This window comes from Triticum dicoccoides, chromosome 4B, assembly GCF_002162155.2.
Source record: "Triticum dicoccoides isolate Atlit2015 ecotype Zavitan chromosome 4B, WEW_v2.0, whole genome shotgun sequence".
Taxonomy (NCBI): domain Eukaryota; kingdom Viridiplantae; phylum Streptophyta; class Magnoliopsida; order Poales; family Poaceae; genus Triticum; species Triticum dicoccoides.
This window is the reverse complement of record NC_041387.1, coordinates 664521221-664539382: the sequence shown is the minus strand read 5'-3', so window position 1 is coordinate 664539382 and position 18162 is coordinate 664521221. Positions and strand designations below refer to the sequence as shown.

The window sequence follows — 18162 nt, the reverse complement described above, 5'->3', positions numbered from 1 at the left end:
CCCTGGGGGGCCGAACGGCTGGAGATGCCCTAAGGAGGCAGATACCCTCTATCTCAACGACAAAAGAGATGTTGTAAGCCGTCCATATCTTCTTAGTGTAGATGTTAGGAGAGACTGTATCATAATTCCTTGAAGATGTGTTACACATGCATGCTTACTAGTGTTAAGTTATTTTTATTTCTGGAAATTTATAACATCTAGGCCATCCTTAATTATCATAATTTATTCTATTGTTAAACCGGTATAAATCCCAAAAGAGTGCAATAGGCAAAACAAACTACATTAGTACTTTTAAATGGAAATTAAACGGAAGGAAAAGAATATACTCCACTCAAACAATTCATGAGTTCAGCTTATTTTGGGTCGGAGTTATGCTCAAAATTCGAGGCAAACTTATAAACCCAGAAAAAGGAAGTACTTCTCAAACTCGAGAAGTCGCCATGAAGAACCCCTCCTAATACACAAATTCTGTAATCACAGGTTGAGTTGTCACTGTGGCACCTATCAATTATGCATGACGAGGCAGCGTCATTATCGCAGTGAGCCGAGGGATACAAAAGCATGGAGATCCCTGAGGGACAGTGTGGAACCGTTGACCAAGGACATTGCCTGATACGTCTCAAATGTATTTACTTTTCTATAAACACTTTGGCTATGTTTTTCCGTTTGTCTTACACAGCTGAATAAGAACTAACCGACCGAACATTGTTTTGAGCAGAATTGTCATGGTATTGTTTTTTCATATGCAGAACAATAAATATCAATCAATAATAAATTAAATCACACTTGGTTTTTGGAGGAAAAGAGCCACAAATCTAGAGGAAGGAGCTGGAGGGCGGTCCATATGGCCCACACGCCCAACCAAGCGCCCTGGCCTATGGCACGGAGGGAGTGTGTGCGGCCCATAGGAGGCCCCCGATTGATTGATTTCACCTATATAGCTTATTTCGTCCCAAAATCCTAGAGGAGGATTTTTCTTCGACGTGAAGATGGCGCCACATAGTTTTTTACCGGAGATCCCGACATGAGAATAGTCAGAATATCAATGGCAATGGCTATATTTTGAGGATTACAACAACTGTCTTCTAATACGGAGAGTTCACCACGTCACAACAACAGTGAAAATTAACATTTAATATGCAATAATAAACTACTGTGCAGCACTTCGAGCCTGTAGCTCCCTTATAGTTGCAGAACAATAGAAGGTAGTATGATTGAAGCCATGAAGCAAGATCCTGAAATCACACAAGGGTTTGTCGGCATGGGAGAGGACGATTTTATTACTGAGCACCCTGAATCCACAACCGTAAGCATGGGAATCATGTCAATGCAGATCTCTGGCTGCTACATATTGACCCTGCATGCAGAGGAGGTAAAACAAAACAAGTTCAGTCACGTGGAAATATTAAGTCGGCCAACTTAGTTTCAATCAGGACAGGGAGACTAAGTGAAGGAAGCTTGTATAGACTAAAAAGTTCACAAATAAAAGCGGGGGATGCATGTACAAATTCAGAACTAATATTCCATCAAAGAGAAATCAGCAGAAAATATAGCATATTCAGCCAATTATTGGAGTGCATATGCACAATCACCTGACATGTATATAGAAGTAGATGGTATGATTGAATAATAAACAGAAGAATAGAGAAGTCTTAGACCTCTCGGCCACCACTAATGGGAAACTGAACCCATGAAAAAGATGATCATAATAATGGAAGAACATCTGTGTAGCATGTGGACCATCAATGTCGATTTTTTCAACAAACAAAGAGGGCATCCTTGAACAAATAATTAATAACATGTCATCTGGCACATTCCAAAAGCCTTAGAAATTTGCAAACTATGAAGCCTACTGATATGAAAGAACTGCATACGTTTCAGACCAAAAGACTGTAGGCACAAGGCTAAAGGATGAGTTCAGACTTCTAGACGGTAAAACAATAAAATAGTTCTCGCGTCCATGATTATGTGAACCATGCATCAGACCTGCTTACCAGATCAACGTTGCACTTCACGAAAGGAAACGCCTTGAAGATGTTGTTCACTTTTGTGCACCAATCGACACATGGGGTGACACCATGTGCCAGCCTCAGAGTAACTCTTTTAAGCATTCGAGCAGATGTAAACATTACTTTCAAGAAATCAAACTCATGATCCTCCCCGTGGAGGCCTTCAATTTCCACGGTTTCAAGACCAGCCAACGGGATAGTTTGTGTTCTCCAGTCTTTGGGCTCACCACAGAAACAAGTTACGTGGCATGTTTCTTTCACCTAGTAAAAAGAATGTGAATTACAGTAACAACATATAATAGATGTTCAACTATTGAGACCTTAGCTCAAGCATAACAATGCGCCTACAATTCTTGTTGTTGAAGAGGTGATACCACATATATATTCCAAAATGTATTCCCTCCGTAAAAAAATATAAGAGGGGGTGTAAGCAAAGCGATAAATTACCTCTGATCTTTGAAGTACGATCCTAAGGTTCTGAATAGCTCTACGAATACGATGCAACCCAAAGAGACGCAACACCAATGCTCCAAACGCATGCCCTGTGGTTGTAAGATGTAGGTCCAAACGAGAGAATTTGGAAACCATATGTTTATCGAGCTCTGCCGCAAAGGTGTGCTCCGCATTTAGATATCTGTATGACCTCTGCAAAAAATCAATTCAAAATGACATCATGATTAAGTTCATCAGTTTAGCCCGCAGCAAATCCGGTGAATTGAGCAAGCAAGCAAGACAGGAGAGATGCATACTTGGGCAGCCATGTGTAGGGAGAGGACATGGCCGGTTGGGAGCTGCGAGCCGCCTTTTTGGGAGTGGTCGGTGGTGTTTAAGCCGGCCTCCAAGAGGCCCCAGAGACCAAGCCTATAAGTGGGCTTTTTATACGAGCACCTCCACGAGACCTTCTCCGCCATTGGTGCCCAGACGGAGGAGACCCTGAGATCGCCGCCGGCACGGAAAGACAGGTTCAATTGCTTAAGCACAGGCGCCTCGATGTCTATACGGGATGTACATCTGTTGCTGCTCTCCACAGAGAGTTGGTGCAGCGACGCCGAGTGGATTGTGATGCTGTCCATGGCCACCATACCATTGTTGTTGACCCGGAGGATGCGGATGCGCGGGCAGCGAGGGATCAAGGCGGCGAGGTCGACGTCGCAGCCGGAGAGGCAGAGCCTCTCCAGCGAAGGGAACCCGGAGGACGGCGGGAGCAAGCGGAGGTGGCGCGCGCGCAGGTCGATGGAGGTGGCGTGGTCGAAGCGGGGCAGGTTCACCCCAAATAGGGAGCACTGCGTGCTCCACGGGAGATCGTAGAGCAGCGCCATGGGAATCAGGTTCACGTCCAGACCAGCTGGGACCTTGACGTCCGGCTCGAGGACGAAGAGCATCTCGACGGGCGAGAGCGCCGCCGCGGCGCGGAGCAGCGAGGAGATGCTGACGGGGGTGATCGTGCCCTGCGAGGGGACACAGATATCGAGGTAGTAATGGCATACCCCGGGACGGATGGCGTGGGCCAGCGCGGCCTCGAGCGAGCAGAGCGGGACTTTGTGGAGGGTGACAGTGAGGCAGGGCAGGCGGGTCGAGAGGCCGCGCCACCGGCGGGAGAGGAGGCCGGTGCGCGCGGCGGAGCGTCTGGAGTCGAGGCGATCGAGGACCTGGAGGAGCAGATCGTCCGGAAGGGCGCTGATGAGGTCGGCTGAACCATGGCGCCCTCCGTTCTCCGTCTCCTCCATGTTGGAATTGGAAACCCCAATGCTGCAAACTAAGCCCGAGGTTGGGGGACGGAGACAGTAATTAAAGCAACAGAAATACGTAATTTAGGGAATAGGACTCCTTTTTTCAAGGAAAATAGGACTCCTTTTTTTGACACGAGGGCCGCATAGGGGCGATTTGATGGGCTTCGAGCGAGAAGCGGTCTCGCCGAACGGATCTCACACTCCGGGATCGACCGTGGAGGATTTCGTTCCTGGCGCTGGAGTTGAGGAGTTTTCGGTCCCAAACTTACCGATCCATGGAAATCGACGCCAACTCCGGTTCGTATTCCCCGGCCGATCCTTCTACTAGTGCTCGCTTTCTCTCGCGCGCGCACCGCATGCATCCAATCGCGTCGCAGTATTGTTAGGGTTTCCAGCGAGCTAGCCATGGAGGACAGCGGGTCACCAGCCGACCGCATCAGCTCCCTCCCGGACGATCTACTCCACCTGGTCCTCCTCCGCCTCGGCTGCGCACGCGACGCCGCGCGCACCTGCGTCCTCTCACGCCGCTGGCCCCGCGTCTGCTCCGGCCTCCCCAAGCCCGAGCTCGACGTCACCCTCCACCACGTCCCGCTCGACTGGCTCGAGGACGCGCTCCGCCGCGTCGCCGGCCCCGGGGTGCGCCTCCTTGACATCCACGTCGCCCTCGGGCCGCAAGACGGCAGCAGGCTGCGGTTCGTTCCCCCGGTCCGGCCGCAAGATGGCAGCACGCCGATGTTCGTCCCACCCGTCGGGCCGCAAGACGGCAGCACGCCGATGTTCGTCCCACCCGTCGGGCCGCAAGACGGCAGCACGCCGCGGTTCATCCCGTTGGGCCGCAAGACCGCTGGAGGCCGCGGTACGATGCTGGCACCAATTTCTCAACAAAATACGTTGTTGGCACCAATCTCTCCGCGGTGCTCCGTGCCGCCGCGGCGCTCGCGCCGGTGGAGCTCCGCTTCATGGTCACGCAGACGCGGGCCCCTTTTCTCGTACGGCTACCCCGCTTCCTCCGCGCCACCTCGATGGAGCTGCACGGGCTGGACCTCCGCTTGCATTTGCAACCCTCACAGGCCGGCGCGGGGTTCCCGTTGGTTGAGAGGCTGACCCTCTCCGGCTGCAACGTCGACCTCGGGGTCTTGATCCCCAACTGCCCGCGCCTGCAGGTGCTCACGGTAGACGACTTCACCGTCCGCTCGACATCGCTGCAAGAGCTCCTCGTGAACCGCATGAAGGCGATGAGAGGCCGCGCAGAGGCATGCGCGCTTAGGCAATTGACGGCGTTGTCCTCCTTCCTGGACGGCGGCGAGCATAGCTGGTCCTGCTCGTATCCCAAGGTGACTCATGGGCTTGCTCTTTGGGGCCTCTTGGAGCTGGGCTTGAAGACATCAAAGAGACAAGGAGAGGAGGTCTTGTCCCTGCACATGTGTGCCCAAGTACGTCTCCTGTCATCCTTTGCTCAGTCTACAATTATCCCAATTTATTAGTTTGTCTTAAAAGATCAGCTTATTAGTGATGGATATCTTGCCGTATTATTATGCAGGATTCATTGAGTTTTCAAGGTGCAGAGCGCGGATTTGTGGCGGAGATAGGTAAACATGTGGTCACCCAGTTCTCTACTTTGAATCTACATCTCACAACAAAGGGGCATGCATTTGGAGCATTTGTCTTGCGTCTCCTTGGCATGCATCGTCTTAAAGATATACAGAATTTTAACATCGATGTATCGAGATCCGAGGTAATTTATCACTCTGCTTATATATTTGGACTCATTCAACAAAATTTGAAGAAGAGCATCCATTGACGTGATTCACATTTATTGTAGGTGAAAGAAGCATGCCCACTAAATTGTCCTTGCGATGGCTCAAAGGATTGGAGATCCCAAACTATCTCCTTGAATCTTCGAAAAGTGAAAATTGAAGGCTTCAAAGGGGAGAATCATGAGTTAGATTTCCTGAAAGTGGTACTTAGATGCTCGCCAATGCTTAAAAGTGTGACTGTGAAGCTGCCAGATCAAGACATGCCAAGTGATGATTGGTGCACAAAAATACACAATATTTTTGGAGAGTATCCATATGTAGAAGGCAACATTGATCTTATATCTGGTTAGTAGGGGTTCTGCTTGCATGATTAGCATATACCCCCTCCGTCCGAAAATACTTGTCATCAAAATGGACAAAAAAGGATGTATCTAGAACTAAAATACATCTAGATACATCCCCTTTTATTCATTTTGATGACAAGTATTTTCGGACGGAGGGAGTATGTCTAGAAGGAACAATTACTTTTACCTTTTGCATGATTAACATGTTCCTAGATGCGGCAACTACTTTTATGTAATTATTATATGTTTGTACGGGTCTGAATCCTAAACTCATGCTTGATAACCGAATGGCAGGACATCTGCGTTTTCGTCAAAAGATAAAGAAAAAAAATTCATGCTTGATCAATGTTATCTTTGTGCGAGTGTTTTGTTCTGAAATTTTTATAGTTATGTTCTTTTGAGTGTCATTCATGCCTGCCCCTTCTCTCTTTATTTCTCGAGGAACTAGCCATGGTGATGCTCTTTAGAGCAAGGATAATAACCAACAACTGACTATAAAGAGTTGCAACAGCACATATAGCCAACCTAATAGTCCAGTACGGTTAGTCATACTTGCATGCTATGCCATTAGTATGCGCTCCACCTTATCCTCCCACAAAAGATGTTGAGCGCATGATATATTTGATTCTAAATCTATTGTCCGCTTTTGTTCTCTTTCTTCTTCTCACTCCTCCAACTAAGCAAAAGTTGAATATGACATCTCTTATAGCGCACTTACGTCACCCTATTATTCTTTCTCTCAGTAATGTCATCGTGTTCTTAGGTTATGTTCCCAACTAATGAGGCCCAATGGAGTACACTAAAGAAGCATGCTCTTTTCACCATCTTGAAGGACATGGCAGCCAACCGGCTGATTCAGCCACCCAGTGCCCGGCATGAACCAGTAGCACATGCACCCACTTGTAAACTGGCACATGCAATGTAACTATACCCGAGAATATTGTCTATAAGATAGTTTAGGGGCATCTTGTAGGTAAGCTGATTCAGCATAACACTTCACCAATTGAGACCAAGGGTTCCTCACCTAACACTTTATCTCCCACCTCTGACTCCGCTAGTATCACCTTGTAAACAACATGCCTTGCCGAGATCTCATGGATCTCTGACCGTCACATAGTGCAATACATCTCAGGAGCAAGAGTAGGGTGTTACCTCCTCCAAGAGGGTCCGACACTAGCTAGATCGTCCTTGTCTCTTGAGTCCAGACATTGCGATCTGTCAATTGTTGGCCCCTCCAAAAAATCAGCTACCTCCCTACAACACTGTGGAAAATGATCACCAACGACTTGATTGGCTCGGACTAGTTTCATGCCAACTGACCGTGCCGGCGTTTATGAATTGAGTAACTAGCAATCTGATTTTCGTGCGAATAAGTTTTACATCAACGTTACCAAGTTTTTGCAAATCAACAACCCGACACCTCACATGAAGAAAAATAACCCAACTCACCAAGAAAGGTCAAACTTATTACAAAAACTGCAAAATTCTTAGACAAACATGTGCACGCATTCCAGCGGATCCGCCGTCTAGTTCGTCGGATCGTAAATTCTTCTAAGCCTTGAGTGGCTTGCAGACGACGGTGGCGTGATTGCGGATCTGGTTGCTGAACTGTCCGGGCTTCTCCGTGGTGTCGATCTTGTCCTGCCCGAGTGGTGGCAGCAGCTGAAAGTTCTGCACCAGGCGGCCGAGCGTGATGCCGATGATGGGCAGCGCGAGGATGATCCCTGGGCAGCTCCTCCGGCCAACACCGAAGGGCACGAACCGGAAGTCGTTACCGTTGGCCTCGACGGCCCTCTCCTCCTCGAGGAACCGCTCCGGACGGAACTCGTCGGCGCGCACCCACCGCTTGGGGTCGTTGGCGAGGAACCATGCATTGACAAGGATCTTGGACTCGGCGGGGATATCGTAGCCGGCGAGCTTGGCATCCTTGAGGTTCATGTGTGGTACAAGTAGTGGAATGGCCATGCGGAGGCGGAGAGTCTCCTTGACGACGGCTTGCAGGTAGGGGAGACGCTCCAGGTCCGGCTCTGTCACCGCTGCATTGGGGCCTAGCACGGCGAGGATCTCCTGGCGGAGCTTTGACTGGATGTCCGGGTGGTTCACCAGCTCCGCAACTCCCCACTCGATCGACCACAGGGTCGTCTCAATTGCTGCATGTATGCAAAAGAATTATTTCAAGCTCATTCTCTTGTCAACATTTGTGCTAAATTAATTAGTACTTTTTCATCCAAAATGTTTGTTCTAAAGTCAAACTTCTCTAGGTTTAACCGAGTTTGAGAAATATATTAATGTCTACGTGCCATACCAAAGCAATATCAATAAATTCATCATGAATTACACCAAAAATTGTTGCACCTACAACTATTTAGGCTCTCCGCATGTTCAAGGAATAATACTGGCTCTTCGCCAGCTGCACATCACGATCTCTCGTTGTATTGTCTTGAGATAAAAAAATGCAATCGTACGTGTGTGCTAGTTTTTATTAACAAAGAACTGGTTTGCATTCTTTTAATAAAATGTTAGGTAGAGAATTTTCTTCTACTCAAAAGTCAAAACTAGGTTTGACAAAGATGAATACACATTTAATTGATGAGTTGGATTGCATGGAAGATGTCGTGTTATCTTAATATATAAATTGCAATCGTCCTTGCTACTTTCTGTACACAAAGAAATGGTCTACATTTTTTTCCTTCATAAAAATGGTTAGGTAGAGCATTTTTCTTCTCTCAAAAGTCAAAACTAGGTTGGACACAAAGATGTCTACATGTTAATTATATTTACTAGATGATGAGTTTTACCTGCGACGTTGATGTTCTCGACGATGTATAGGACATTGTCGTGGTTGATCTCGCCCTTCTTTTCGGCCTCGAGGATGTGGTCCATGGCGCATCTGATCTCACCGTTCTTCTCCAGCGCCTTCCTGCAATTGTAAGATAACCCAGTAGATGCTTATTAGTTTCCCGGATGCATAACTGGTGACCTCCGTTATCTCTGATAGTGGAACCTGGTCCAATTTTGGATTGAATGAAAAAAAGAAAACTTGTGATCTGTTGGTGTACTTCCATCAACCTATATATGTACTTCTCTCGCAAAAAGAAACCTATATATCATATATGTACTTCCACTGTCGGTGTATGTATTGTATTGTCACCTCGTGAAAATGAATCCTAGCTAGCTACTCTCACGTGGTCACTGATGCACTGCACCTGGTCAACTACCGCCAGCACCAGTGTCCAATGTATCCAGGCAACCGATGCAGGATGAGTACTCCTAAATCGAAGCTCATGCAAACGGAATTAACATGTCCCACTTGGTACTTGCTTGCTTAATTAATGCAACATCGGTTAACATCAACATGTCCTGGCAAGCATCGATCGACACACGATCCATCTAATTATAAAATGTAAGAGGCAATTAAGTAAGCTTACTTGCGCTCTTGGACGAAGTCTTCCTCGAAGACTTTCATCCTCTTGGCCTTGAGGTTGGTGCAGCGGTTGAGGTAGCCGCGGAGGAAGCGGCGGAGGATGGGGATGAAGTCGCCGTAGTTGTAGTCGAAGCTCTGGGAGAGAATGCTGCGCTCGGCGTTCAGCGCCCTCAGCTTGTTGAAGAGCGGGTCGGCGAGGCTCTCGAACCGGCGGTCGAACATGATGCGGAACATGTCGTTGTACATCATGAGCTGTAGCCTGCGGCGGATCACCACACCCGTCGCCGACGCCGGGTCGGCCTTGAGGTCCTCCACCACCAGCCGGGCCTCCTCCTCCCACCCCACGCGGTTTTGCGCCACCACCTTGTTGGTGAAGAAGGGCACCGTCATGATCCGGCGCATCTTGCGCCAGTGGTCGCCATACACGGTGAACACCATGTCCTACATACGTGCAATCATTTCTGTGTTAGGAACATGGTTTTGAATTTCAGTTTCAGAAATATTGCAGTCATTATTGAAATTATTGAATTGCATTGAAATTCAATGATTTTGGTTTTTATTTCGGCCAAAGGATCGGATTTCTATTTGAACTTGATTGTATTTTATTTTTCTTATTTCGTGTGTACTATTGAAATTGCGGAATATTTGGACCTAAAGATAATTATTTCAATGCGTACAGAAATTAGTGAAAATTAAAATTAAAATCATTGAAATTACACTACTAGAAACCAGCCAGTAGTATCTATCAAGAACTAGTATGTATATGCAAGAACTGTAAATTCAACGAACTGATTTATTACCTGGCCTTTGCCCGTGAAGATGTCGAAGACGACGTTGCGGGTGCGGGAGCCGAACTCGACGCCCTGGGTGTGGAGGACCTCCTTGGCGAGCTCAGGGCTGGAGACGACCACCAGGTTGCGCACGCCCATCCGGAGCAGGAACACCTCGCCGAAACGCTTGGCCATGCCCATGAGGTTGCGGTGGTTGAGGTCGTCGCCCACCTGGAGCCAGTTACCCACGACCGGGGCGCCGGAGGGGCCCGGGGGCAGCCGGAAGCGCTTGCCTGTGAGCTTTGCGACGGCGATGGCGAGCATCGCCGCCGCGAAGAGGCCCAGGAGGGCCTTCTCCAGGAGGCTGACGTCCATCGTCGTGTGCTTGTGTGTGGCTGTGGCTTTGTGTGTGTTGCTGCAGCAGCGGGATGGACGGATGGATTAATGTGAGCAGAGGAAACTTATAGAGATGGAGGTTGGTGCGGAGCCACTACAATTTCGAAACCATTTGTATATATGGAGGTTGACATTGTTGCTAATCGCGATCTGGTCAAAACTTGAAAGGCACATGCATGCGAGAGTAACATGTTCACCAGTGGGATGGTAGGTGGATTAGGACGCCAAAGCTGCATCATCAAAGTTGCACGACGACCCGAAGCTCTGCACTCGTCGCGGATTTCCTAGGCGTCTCGTGGTGGTACGGGTGAGCTGAGTAAAAGCTTCATGCTTTGCCGTCAACGGCATCGCCTGTGAGTGCCGCTCTTCTATTGAGGATGCTGTTGTGGTTGCCCTCTCCGTGTCAGGGTTTTCAGTGAGAACCCTTGTCCGCCTCGGACTCCATAGGGGTGACGCTTCACGCCGTCTTCCTTTCTAAAACTGTTGTCGTGAAGGTTAGGTGTCCTTAGCATGAGTCATGCCAATTCTTCGGACCCTCCTGTACTATCTTTCGACAACATAGTCATTTTTTGCTTTTCACCCTTTGCATTTTTCAGTATGATTTTTGTTGTCTGATATCTTGGGGATTTTTTTTGAGTTGTTGTGGCTTCATGGGATTTGCTTTGTAGGAGAACTCCCTTACTATTATATCGGTCGGTCATGTATTTTGATTTATGCTTTATTTGTAAAGCAGAGCGGGAGTCTGTTTCCTAAGTTCCACGACGATGCCAGGGGTATCGGATGCTCTGTCGTAGTGCTGAATAATGCCGGAGACTCTGTCTAATATCATATACGGGTAGCTGGCAACTGAGGATTTATTTCAGGACTCCACTAACACGGCGAACGTTCGAGCTACCTCATTGTAATTACCATAGGGTTTTGAATAATGCCGTAGACTCTGTCTGTCACATAGCTAACTGATGAAACCTCTGACTTTATTGTAACATGTAACATGGAGCCACGATAGAGTATGTTCGCCAGCTAAATGCCAGTTCAGCTCGCTCCTCATTATTTCTATATATATTCTACTTACACACCGTTGTCATAGGAAAGATAAAGACCGAAACCGAGGTGCAAAGCATCTTGAGGCCACTTGTTGCCAGAGTAGTCTCTCTCAGAGCATGGTTAATAGTATAGCAACAACGAGTGAGGCGTTTTTGCTCTCGGCCTCCATGAAGGCTGGAATTTTTGAAAAAAATCAAACTTTTCAGTTTAAAAAATCTTGAAAAATATACAAGTAAACAATGATGTTATAAGTATGTGTGTAAAATTTCAGGATGATACTTTTAAATGTGATATGTACCAAAAAGACAAATTTGTGGCCAGAGAGAATAAATAGTATCATGTGTTAAAAAGCTCTAGATTTCTTTTTTTCTTTTTGCACGGCCCTCCTTTCAACGTGTTTCATCCTGAAAATTTACACACATGTGCATTATGCCTCCATGTATATCTATATTTTTTCTGAACTTTTTGAAATGTAAATATATGAATTTTGACTTTTTCGAAAACCGGCCTCCATGGATCTTGGCCTCCAAAAGGGTTTTGCGAGCCAATAACTGGCTATATAAAGTTGCCACATCACGTATAGTCAACCTAATAGCCAACATGTATAGTAACTACTTCCTTTGTCCTATAATATAAGAATGTTTTTTACACTAGTGCCAAAAATGCTCTTATATTATGGGACGGAGAGAGTAGTCCCTAAGTAGTATTACTTTATTAATGCATGGCCCACTTTACACACTCATAATGTTTCTTGGAGTCCGTGTTTCAGCCGGCTGTCAATCTACAACCCGCTTCCCTTCTCTATCTTCTTCTCTCTTATCCAACTCAGCAGAAATATAATAGCTTAATTCTTACAGTCTACTGAATGTACCTTATTATATTTGCTTTTATCGAGGCAAAGTTTTCTGCCTCCGTTTCAGAAAGTGTATACGACTTTCCCACTATTAAAAATTCGTAAAAATAGGCTTCCGCCCCGCTTTATAAATAAAGAAATCAACTTGTCCACACAACAAGTAGTGGGTCATCAAGATAAAATAGTCTGCTAGGGCATCAACACAAGCACACCCAAATAAAGCATTAGAGAAAGATAGAAAAAATACCACCAAGTGGCCACAACATCAGGGGGTCTGCAGCGAAGAGAGACACAGAGTGGTGACTTGTAGCACATTCAACATCTGCCCCAGCCGGTCGTGGTCCCGCTGCCTAGCTAGCGGGTGCCAGTGCTGCAAGAGCGCAATAATTTGAAGATTGAGTCAGAGGCCCGCTGAAGGAAGACCCGCTCGATCATCATCTTATTACGTGTCATCCAAAGTGTCCAAGCTAACGCCGCAAACACTAGCCAGAAGAGGCATCTCTTCCTGTCGGTCTGGATAGACTGGCCTGAAGGAATCCGGCTAAGTCCGGAGCCTCTCAATCAGGCCATAGTGCCTCTTGGACGAAACTCCAAAGTGCGTGAGACGCCATGCAAGAGAAGAGGATGTGGGTCCCTCTCTCTGGTAGACCACAAAGGGGACATAACCCATTACCCGAGCCATTCCTATATTGAGCACCTCCGTTGCCGATGGAAGGCGATCCCTCAACAATCGCCACACAAAAAAATTGATATTCAAGGGTAGGGGCACCTTCCATAGGCGGAGAGCACAGGTTGGAGGGCCGAGGCGACGGAGAAATCTCCCTAGGGAGAGAGGCTCCAAGAGACAGTGTTTGGATAGTCCGAGAGCACAGGTTGGAGGGTCGCTCCCAAATTAGCCCACTCCAACACCTCCACTGGCCCAGAAGAACGATGGAACAAGATGTTACAGTGGCCATTTTCAACCACTGCGGAGACTAAGAGCAATGGATCCACATAAACGACAAATAGGTTTGGAAAACCCCATGCATAACGAGGCTCCATCGACCCAGTTGCCAAAACATGGCACCCTCGCCATTCCCAATAAAAAGGATAGCCCAGGCAAATATCATGTTTGATCTTCTAGATGGACTTCCAAAACTGGAACCCTCTGAGCATGCGCACGCAAGAAGCGGCAAGCCCCGAAGGTGCTTTGCCTGAAGAATTTGCAATCAAAGGCCCCCTCCCCTCTGATGATCTGCCAGACCCACAGAAGCATGTGAGACACATTCATACGACGGGACGCAAGGATTCCCAACCCTCCTAGGTCCTTTGGCAAGCAGATGTTGGCCCACTTCACCATGTGATATTTCTGTCGACCATTCATCGCTTGCCAGAATAAACGTGAGATGTCCTTGTCGAACGAGCTATGCACTCCCTTGGATAAAATATACAACCCCATCATATACGTAGGGATGCTAGAGAGAATAGAGTCAATCAGGACCGTCTTACTTTCGTTGGAAGTAAACCGCCCACACCACGGATCAGCCTGTGCGGCGGCCCTCCACATAAGAAGGTCAAATCTGCTCAAACGAAACCTTGAATCAGACAATGGCATCCCCAAATATTCTATAGGGAAGGCTGCCAACCTGCAATTCAGGTTGTCCGCGATCTACTGCTCTCTGCTTCATAATAGCCGAACACGGCCACCGTGCTATTGTCAAAATTTATTTTTGGCTCAGACATGGCTTCTAAGCAGAGGAGGAAGTTAAGGTTGACGATGTCCAGGTCCGAGCCTCTACCATAATCATGGTATCATCCGCATACTGAAGATGAGTGGCCCCACCCTAGGGATTAGGTGACCTGCCACACCCGTGAGGTGGCCAGCCATCCTAGCCTTATCCAAGATGGTTGCAAGGGCGTCCACCGCAAAGTTGAAGAGGACAGGGGAAATAGGATCCCCTTGCCTCACCCCCTCAAGGAATGCAAAAAATAACATCCCCATTAATATTAATGGACGTGCTCCTGGTACAGACTAGTTGCATGATTTAGAAAAACCACCAGTTAGCAAACCCCCTCTGCTCGAACACCAAGCACAAGAAGGATCAATCAAGGCAATCATACGCCTTCTGAAAATCGAGCTTAAGGAAAACACCCTTATGAAGTTGCCTACTGACCTCATGGACAACTTCCTGAAGGGCCAAGATCCCATCATGGATGCGGCGACCCTTCAGGAACACAGATTGGAAGGGGTGTGCAGACGCTCCACAATAGATGTTAGATGTGTCCCACAAACCTTCGTAAAATTACGCTCAAGCACATGCAAGATTTGACACCAATTCGGATGACTGAGAGTCTCAATCTGGATACATATTGATAGTGGGAGCAATTAGCTAGAGTAGCACCATGCAGAGCATTGTAGATATAGAAATTTGCGAAATACATACGGATCTGAATGTGGCAGACCCGTTGACTAAACCTCTCTCACAAGCAAAACATGATCACATCTTAGTACTCATTGGGTGTTAATCACATAGGGATGTGAACTAGATTATTGACTAGTAAACTCTTTGGGTATTGGTCACATGGTGATGTGAACTATGGTGTTAATCACATAACGATGTGAACTAGATTATTGACTCTAGTGCAAGTGGGAGACTGGAGGAAATATGCCCTAGAGGCAATAATAAAGTTGTTATTTTATAGGGTTAATTATCCTTTTGCCCTCAGTGGTGTCTCTGTGCTCAGTTTTGCCCTCAGATGCAAATTGTGCTCAGTTTTGCCCCTAGTCCATGCACATCTACTATGACGAGGCCAAACGGCCATATTTGAGTCCATTCCGTCCGCCAGCGTTAGGTTGTGGGTCCGGAGCTTACAAGTGGGACTGCGTGGACGTGGGTCCGAAGCTGACATGTAGGCCCGTGCAACTAAATCCCCAAATCATTCGTAGCTCACTCTGCCCATCCGCTTCCCCACCAGCAGGCTGACCTGCGCCGCCGCCGGCACTTGCGCCGCGGCCAGGACCTGCCCCGCCACCAGCTGCACGCCTACTCCACTGCTACCTTTCTGCGCCTACTCTCCACGGCTGCCTGCGACGCCCGCCACCTTCCTGCGACGCCACGGGTGGGGCGCCCGCCACCTGCTCGACCCACGGCGCGGCCTCCTTCCGTGCGCCCGGCCGGAGCGCTCAAAGGTGGAGGGCTGCTGGAGCTATTTGAACTAGGAGGAAGAACCCTAGGGCGAAATGGAGAGCAGCGGCGACCCCGGAGTATTTGGCGAGGCAGGCATCGGGCCGGAGATCCGCCGCGTCCACGACTGGGTTCCCGAGGGGTAAGTCTCGCCTCCTGTTTAGATTGAGCTTAGTTGTGCATTTGAACACTCGATTCGAGTAGGTTTGCCCAATTAGTGTGCTGATTGCGTCTCTGTTTTTCGCCGGTTAGGATGGAGTTGCGTTTTGCTTTCTTGATGCACATTAGAAGGGACCGGTACACGTTCGATCCAAAGGATCAGAAGAAATACCAAGGAGGTTTTGATTATCGGTTGCCAATGGCTAGTAATTGGAGTTTCAGACAATTTGGGGAGGTAATTTGTAGCCAATATCCTTGGGGTTTGCTTGATGAAGTGGTATACAAATACTATGATGGGGAAAAGAAATGGGTGACATTTAGTAATGATGAAGAGCTAGCTACCATGTTTGTTAGGCATAAAGAGAAAGATAATTTTCATGTGAGGCTGCAAGTTGATGTGCTTGAGCAGGCATTTGGACCTAGGATGACGGGTGCAACATCTCGGGGAGAACCAAGTCGTGGTAATGGCATCTCTAGCCAGAACAGTTCAGTTGGTGCACGGCGACGTGGTGGCTCGAGAAGTGTGGGCAACAGCAGTAGGGTCCCCCTTGAAGTGGAGCCTGATGACTACAATTCTGGGGTTGATGAAGAGAAGCTATATTCTGATGTTATTCAGAATTTACGACGGGCACCTCGGGCTGATAACCAAGATGAGGATCACAATGCAGTCCGTGTGGATGATGACGCGGTGGGTGAGGACGAAGACCTTGCAGCTGTTGAAAGGGACCTTTTGAACCCTCATTTGGAGGAAGGTACAGTTTTTGCATCCATGAATGAGTGTAGAAATGCACTTGTGACATACTGCATCAAGGTAGAACGTACTTTCAAAGTTGATAAGAGCGATCAAGTACGTTACAGAGTGCACTGTCCGACTGAGGGTTGTCCACGGAGGCTGCTCGCATCTAAAATGAGAAATAGCACTAATGTTCAGGTCAAAGTGAACCCTTTTAAGCACACATGCCAGGAATCAACCCTTAGGAAGGATACAATCAGTAGAGCCAAGTCAAGATGGGTGGCAGAAGAAGTAAAGAAGTGGGTGAAATAAAACCAGCAAGTGGGTCCAAAGGAATTGCAGAAGAACATCAAAGATAAATTCAATATAGATTTACCATACATGAGGTTGTTCAATGGTAAACAACATGCTATGGATTCTATTTATGGTAACTGGCAAGGAAGTTTTCAATTGTTGTATTCATTCAAAGGTGAAGTGGAGAGGACAAGCCCAGGTAGTATTGGAGATATTGATCACCACACCATGGAGTACACATTCAGGGGAGTGACAAAGACCAAGGAATGCTTTAGGAGGGTTTTTGTCTGCTTTGAGGCTTGTCACCGGATTTTTTTGGCAGGTTGCAGGCCTTATTTGGCTATTGATGCCACTTTTCTCACAGGGAGGTTTAAAGGGCAGTTAGTAGCAGCTTGTGCGGTTGATGCACATAGTTTTGTATTTCCAGTTGCCTACGGTGTGCAGGAGACAGAGTCTGAGGAGAGCTGGACTTGGTTTTTGCATAATCTGCGCCGGGCTATTGCACATCCCAATGGGTTGGTCATTCATACAGATGCCTGCAAAGGTTTAGAAGTGGCCGTGGACAATGTGTTCCCTGGAGTAGAGCATAGGGAATGCATGCGTCACCTTGCTGCAAATTTCATGAAGAAATTCAAAGGAAAGGTGTATACCAACAATTTATGGCCATCATCTTTGACTTGTAGTGTGAAGAAGCACAACTACCACTTGAGGCAGTTATACATGAATCCCAAAGTGAAAGAATACTTGGAAACACACCACTCCAAGTTATGGGCCAGAAGCCAATTCAGTGAACTGAGCAAAGTTGACTATGTGCACAATAATCTAGCAGAGTCTTTCAACTCAACGATCCGGAAACTAAAGGGTCATTATGTGGTGGATTTGCTGGACAGGATAAGGATAGAATACATGCAGAAATTTCATTATCGTGCAGGAATAGCCGAGGCAAAATTCATGGGCCACATTATCATCCCTGCCGTGATGAATGAACTGATGCAGAAAACAACAGGCATGGAAATGAACATGACTCTTTGCTTGGGTACCACAGCAGAGATATCATATTTGGATAAAGAGAAGAGGGAATGGAGATATCCAGTGGATTTAGAAGCTAGAACTTGCAGTTGTAGGCAATGGCAGATAACTGGGTTGCCATGCATTCATGCCTTGTTTTTCATCACTTCTCTCCTAGGTCCAGGAGGGAACATTCAGCAGTATGTGCATGATTACTACTCTGTTGCAAGGTTCAAAGCCACATATGCTTATGCCTTGCCTGCTATGGAGGGAAAACAACAATGGGACATGGTGGACCCTGGATTCAAGCTTTGCACTCCAGTTCTAAAGAGAGCAGCATGTAGACCAAGGAAGAGTCGAATCAGACCTCGCAGCGAAGGAGCTGGACTTGGAGCGAGGAAGCGTAAGTGCACAAGATGGGGTGGGTCTGGTCATTTCGGTAAGTATTGTGATAACACAGTAGATCCAGCATTCGGA

The 18162-nt window shown here is 47.5% G+C and overlaps 2 protein-coding genes across 2 annotated transcripts; both read right to left on the bottom strand.

The window, feature by feature from the left end:
- Positions 1–1280: 1280 nt before the first annotated feature.
- Positions 1281–3736, bottom strand: LOC119293022. The gene is made up of 4 exons (XM_037571633.1): positions 2759–3736; positions 2457–2654; positions 1995–2270; positions 1281–1292 (listed from the first exon to the last, which is right to left on the bottom strand). The coding sequence occupies exons 1-4, from the start codon at positions 3734–3736 to the stop codon at positions 1281–1283; spliced, it is 1464 nt and encodes a 487-aa protein (XP_037427530.1).
- Positions 3737–7174: 3438 nt separating this feature from the next.
- Positions 7175–10479, bottom strand: LOC119292174 (trans-cinnamate 4-monooxygenase-like). The gene is made up of 4 exons (XM_037571006.1): positions 10065–10479; positions 9269–9705; positions 8639–8760; positions 7175–7990 (listed from the first exon to the last, which is right to left on the bottom strand). The coding sequence occupies exons 1-4, from the start codon at positions 10407–10409 to the stop codon at positions 7392–7394; spliced, it is 1503 nt and encodes a 500-aa protein (XP_037426903.1). The 5' UTR covers positions 10410–10479; the 3' UTR covers positions 7175–7391.
- Between the last annotated feature and the right edge of the window lie 7683 nt (positions 10480–18162).

What these genes read in the sequence shown, in the direction of transcription:
- LOC119293022 (XM_037571633.1), bottom strand. Translation starts at nt 3,736, where the DNA reads ATGGAGGAGACGGAGAACGGAGGGCGCCATGGTTCAGCCGACCTCATC. An exon ending in CCCTACACATGGCTGCCCAA is followed by an intron (nt 2,655 to 2,758) that starts GTATGCATCTCT and finishes GATTTTTTGCAG; the next exon opens with AGGTCATACAGATATCTAAA. An exon ending in TCGTACTTCAAAGATCAGAG is followed by an intron (nt 2,271 to 2,456) that starts GTAATTTATCGC and finishes TCTTTTTACTAG; the next exon opens with GTGAAAGAAACATGCCACGT.
- LOC119292174 (XM_037571006.1), bottom strand. Translation starts at nt 10,409, where the DNA reads ATGGACGTCAGCCTCCTGGAGAAGGCCCTCCTGGGCCTCTTCGCGGCG. An exon ending in TCTTCACGGGCAAAGGCCAG is followed by an intron (nt 9,706 to 10,064) that starts GTAATAAATCAG and finishes GCACGTATGTAG; the next exon opens with GACATGGTGTTCACCGTGTA. An exon ending in CGAGAACATCAACGTCGCAG is followed by an intron (nt 7,991 to 8,638) that starts GTAAAACTCATC and finishes GCATACATGCAG; the next exon opens with CAATTGAGACGACCCTGTGG.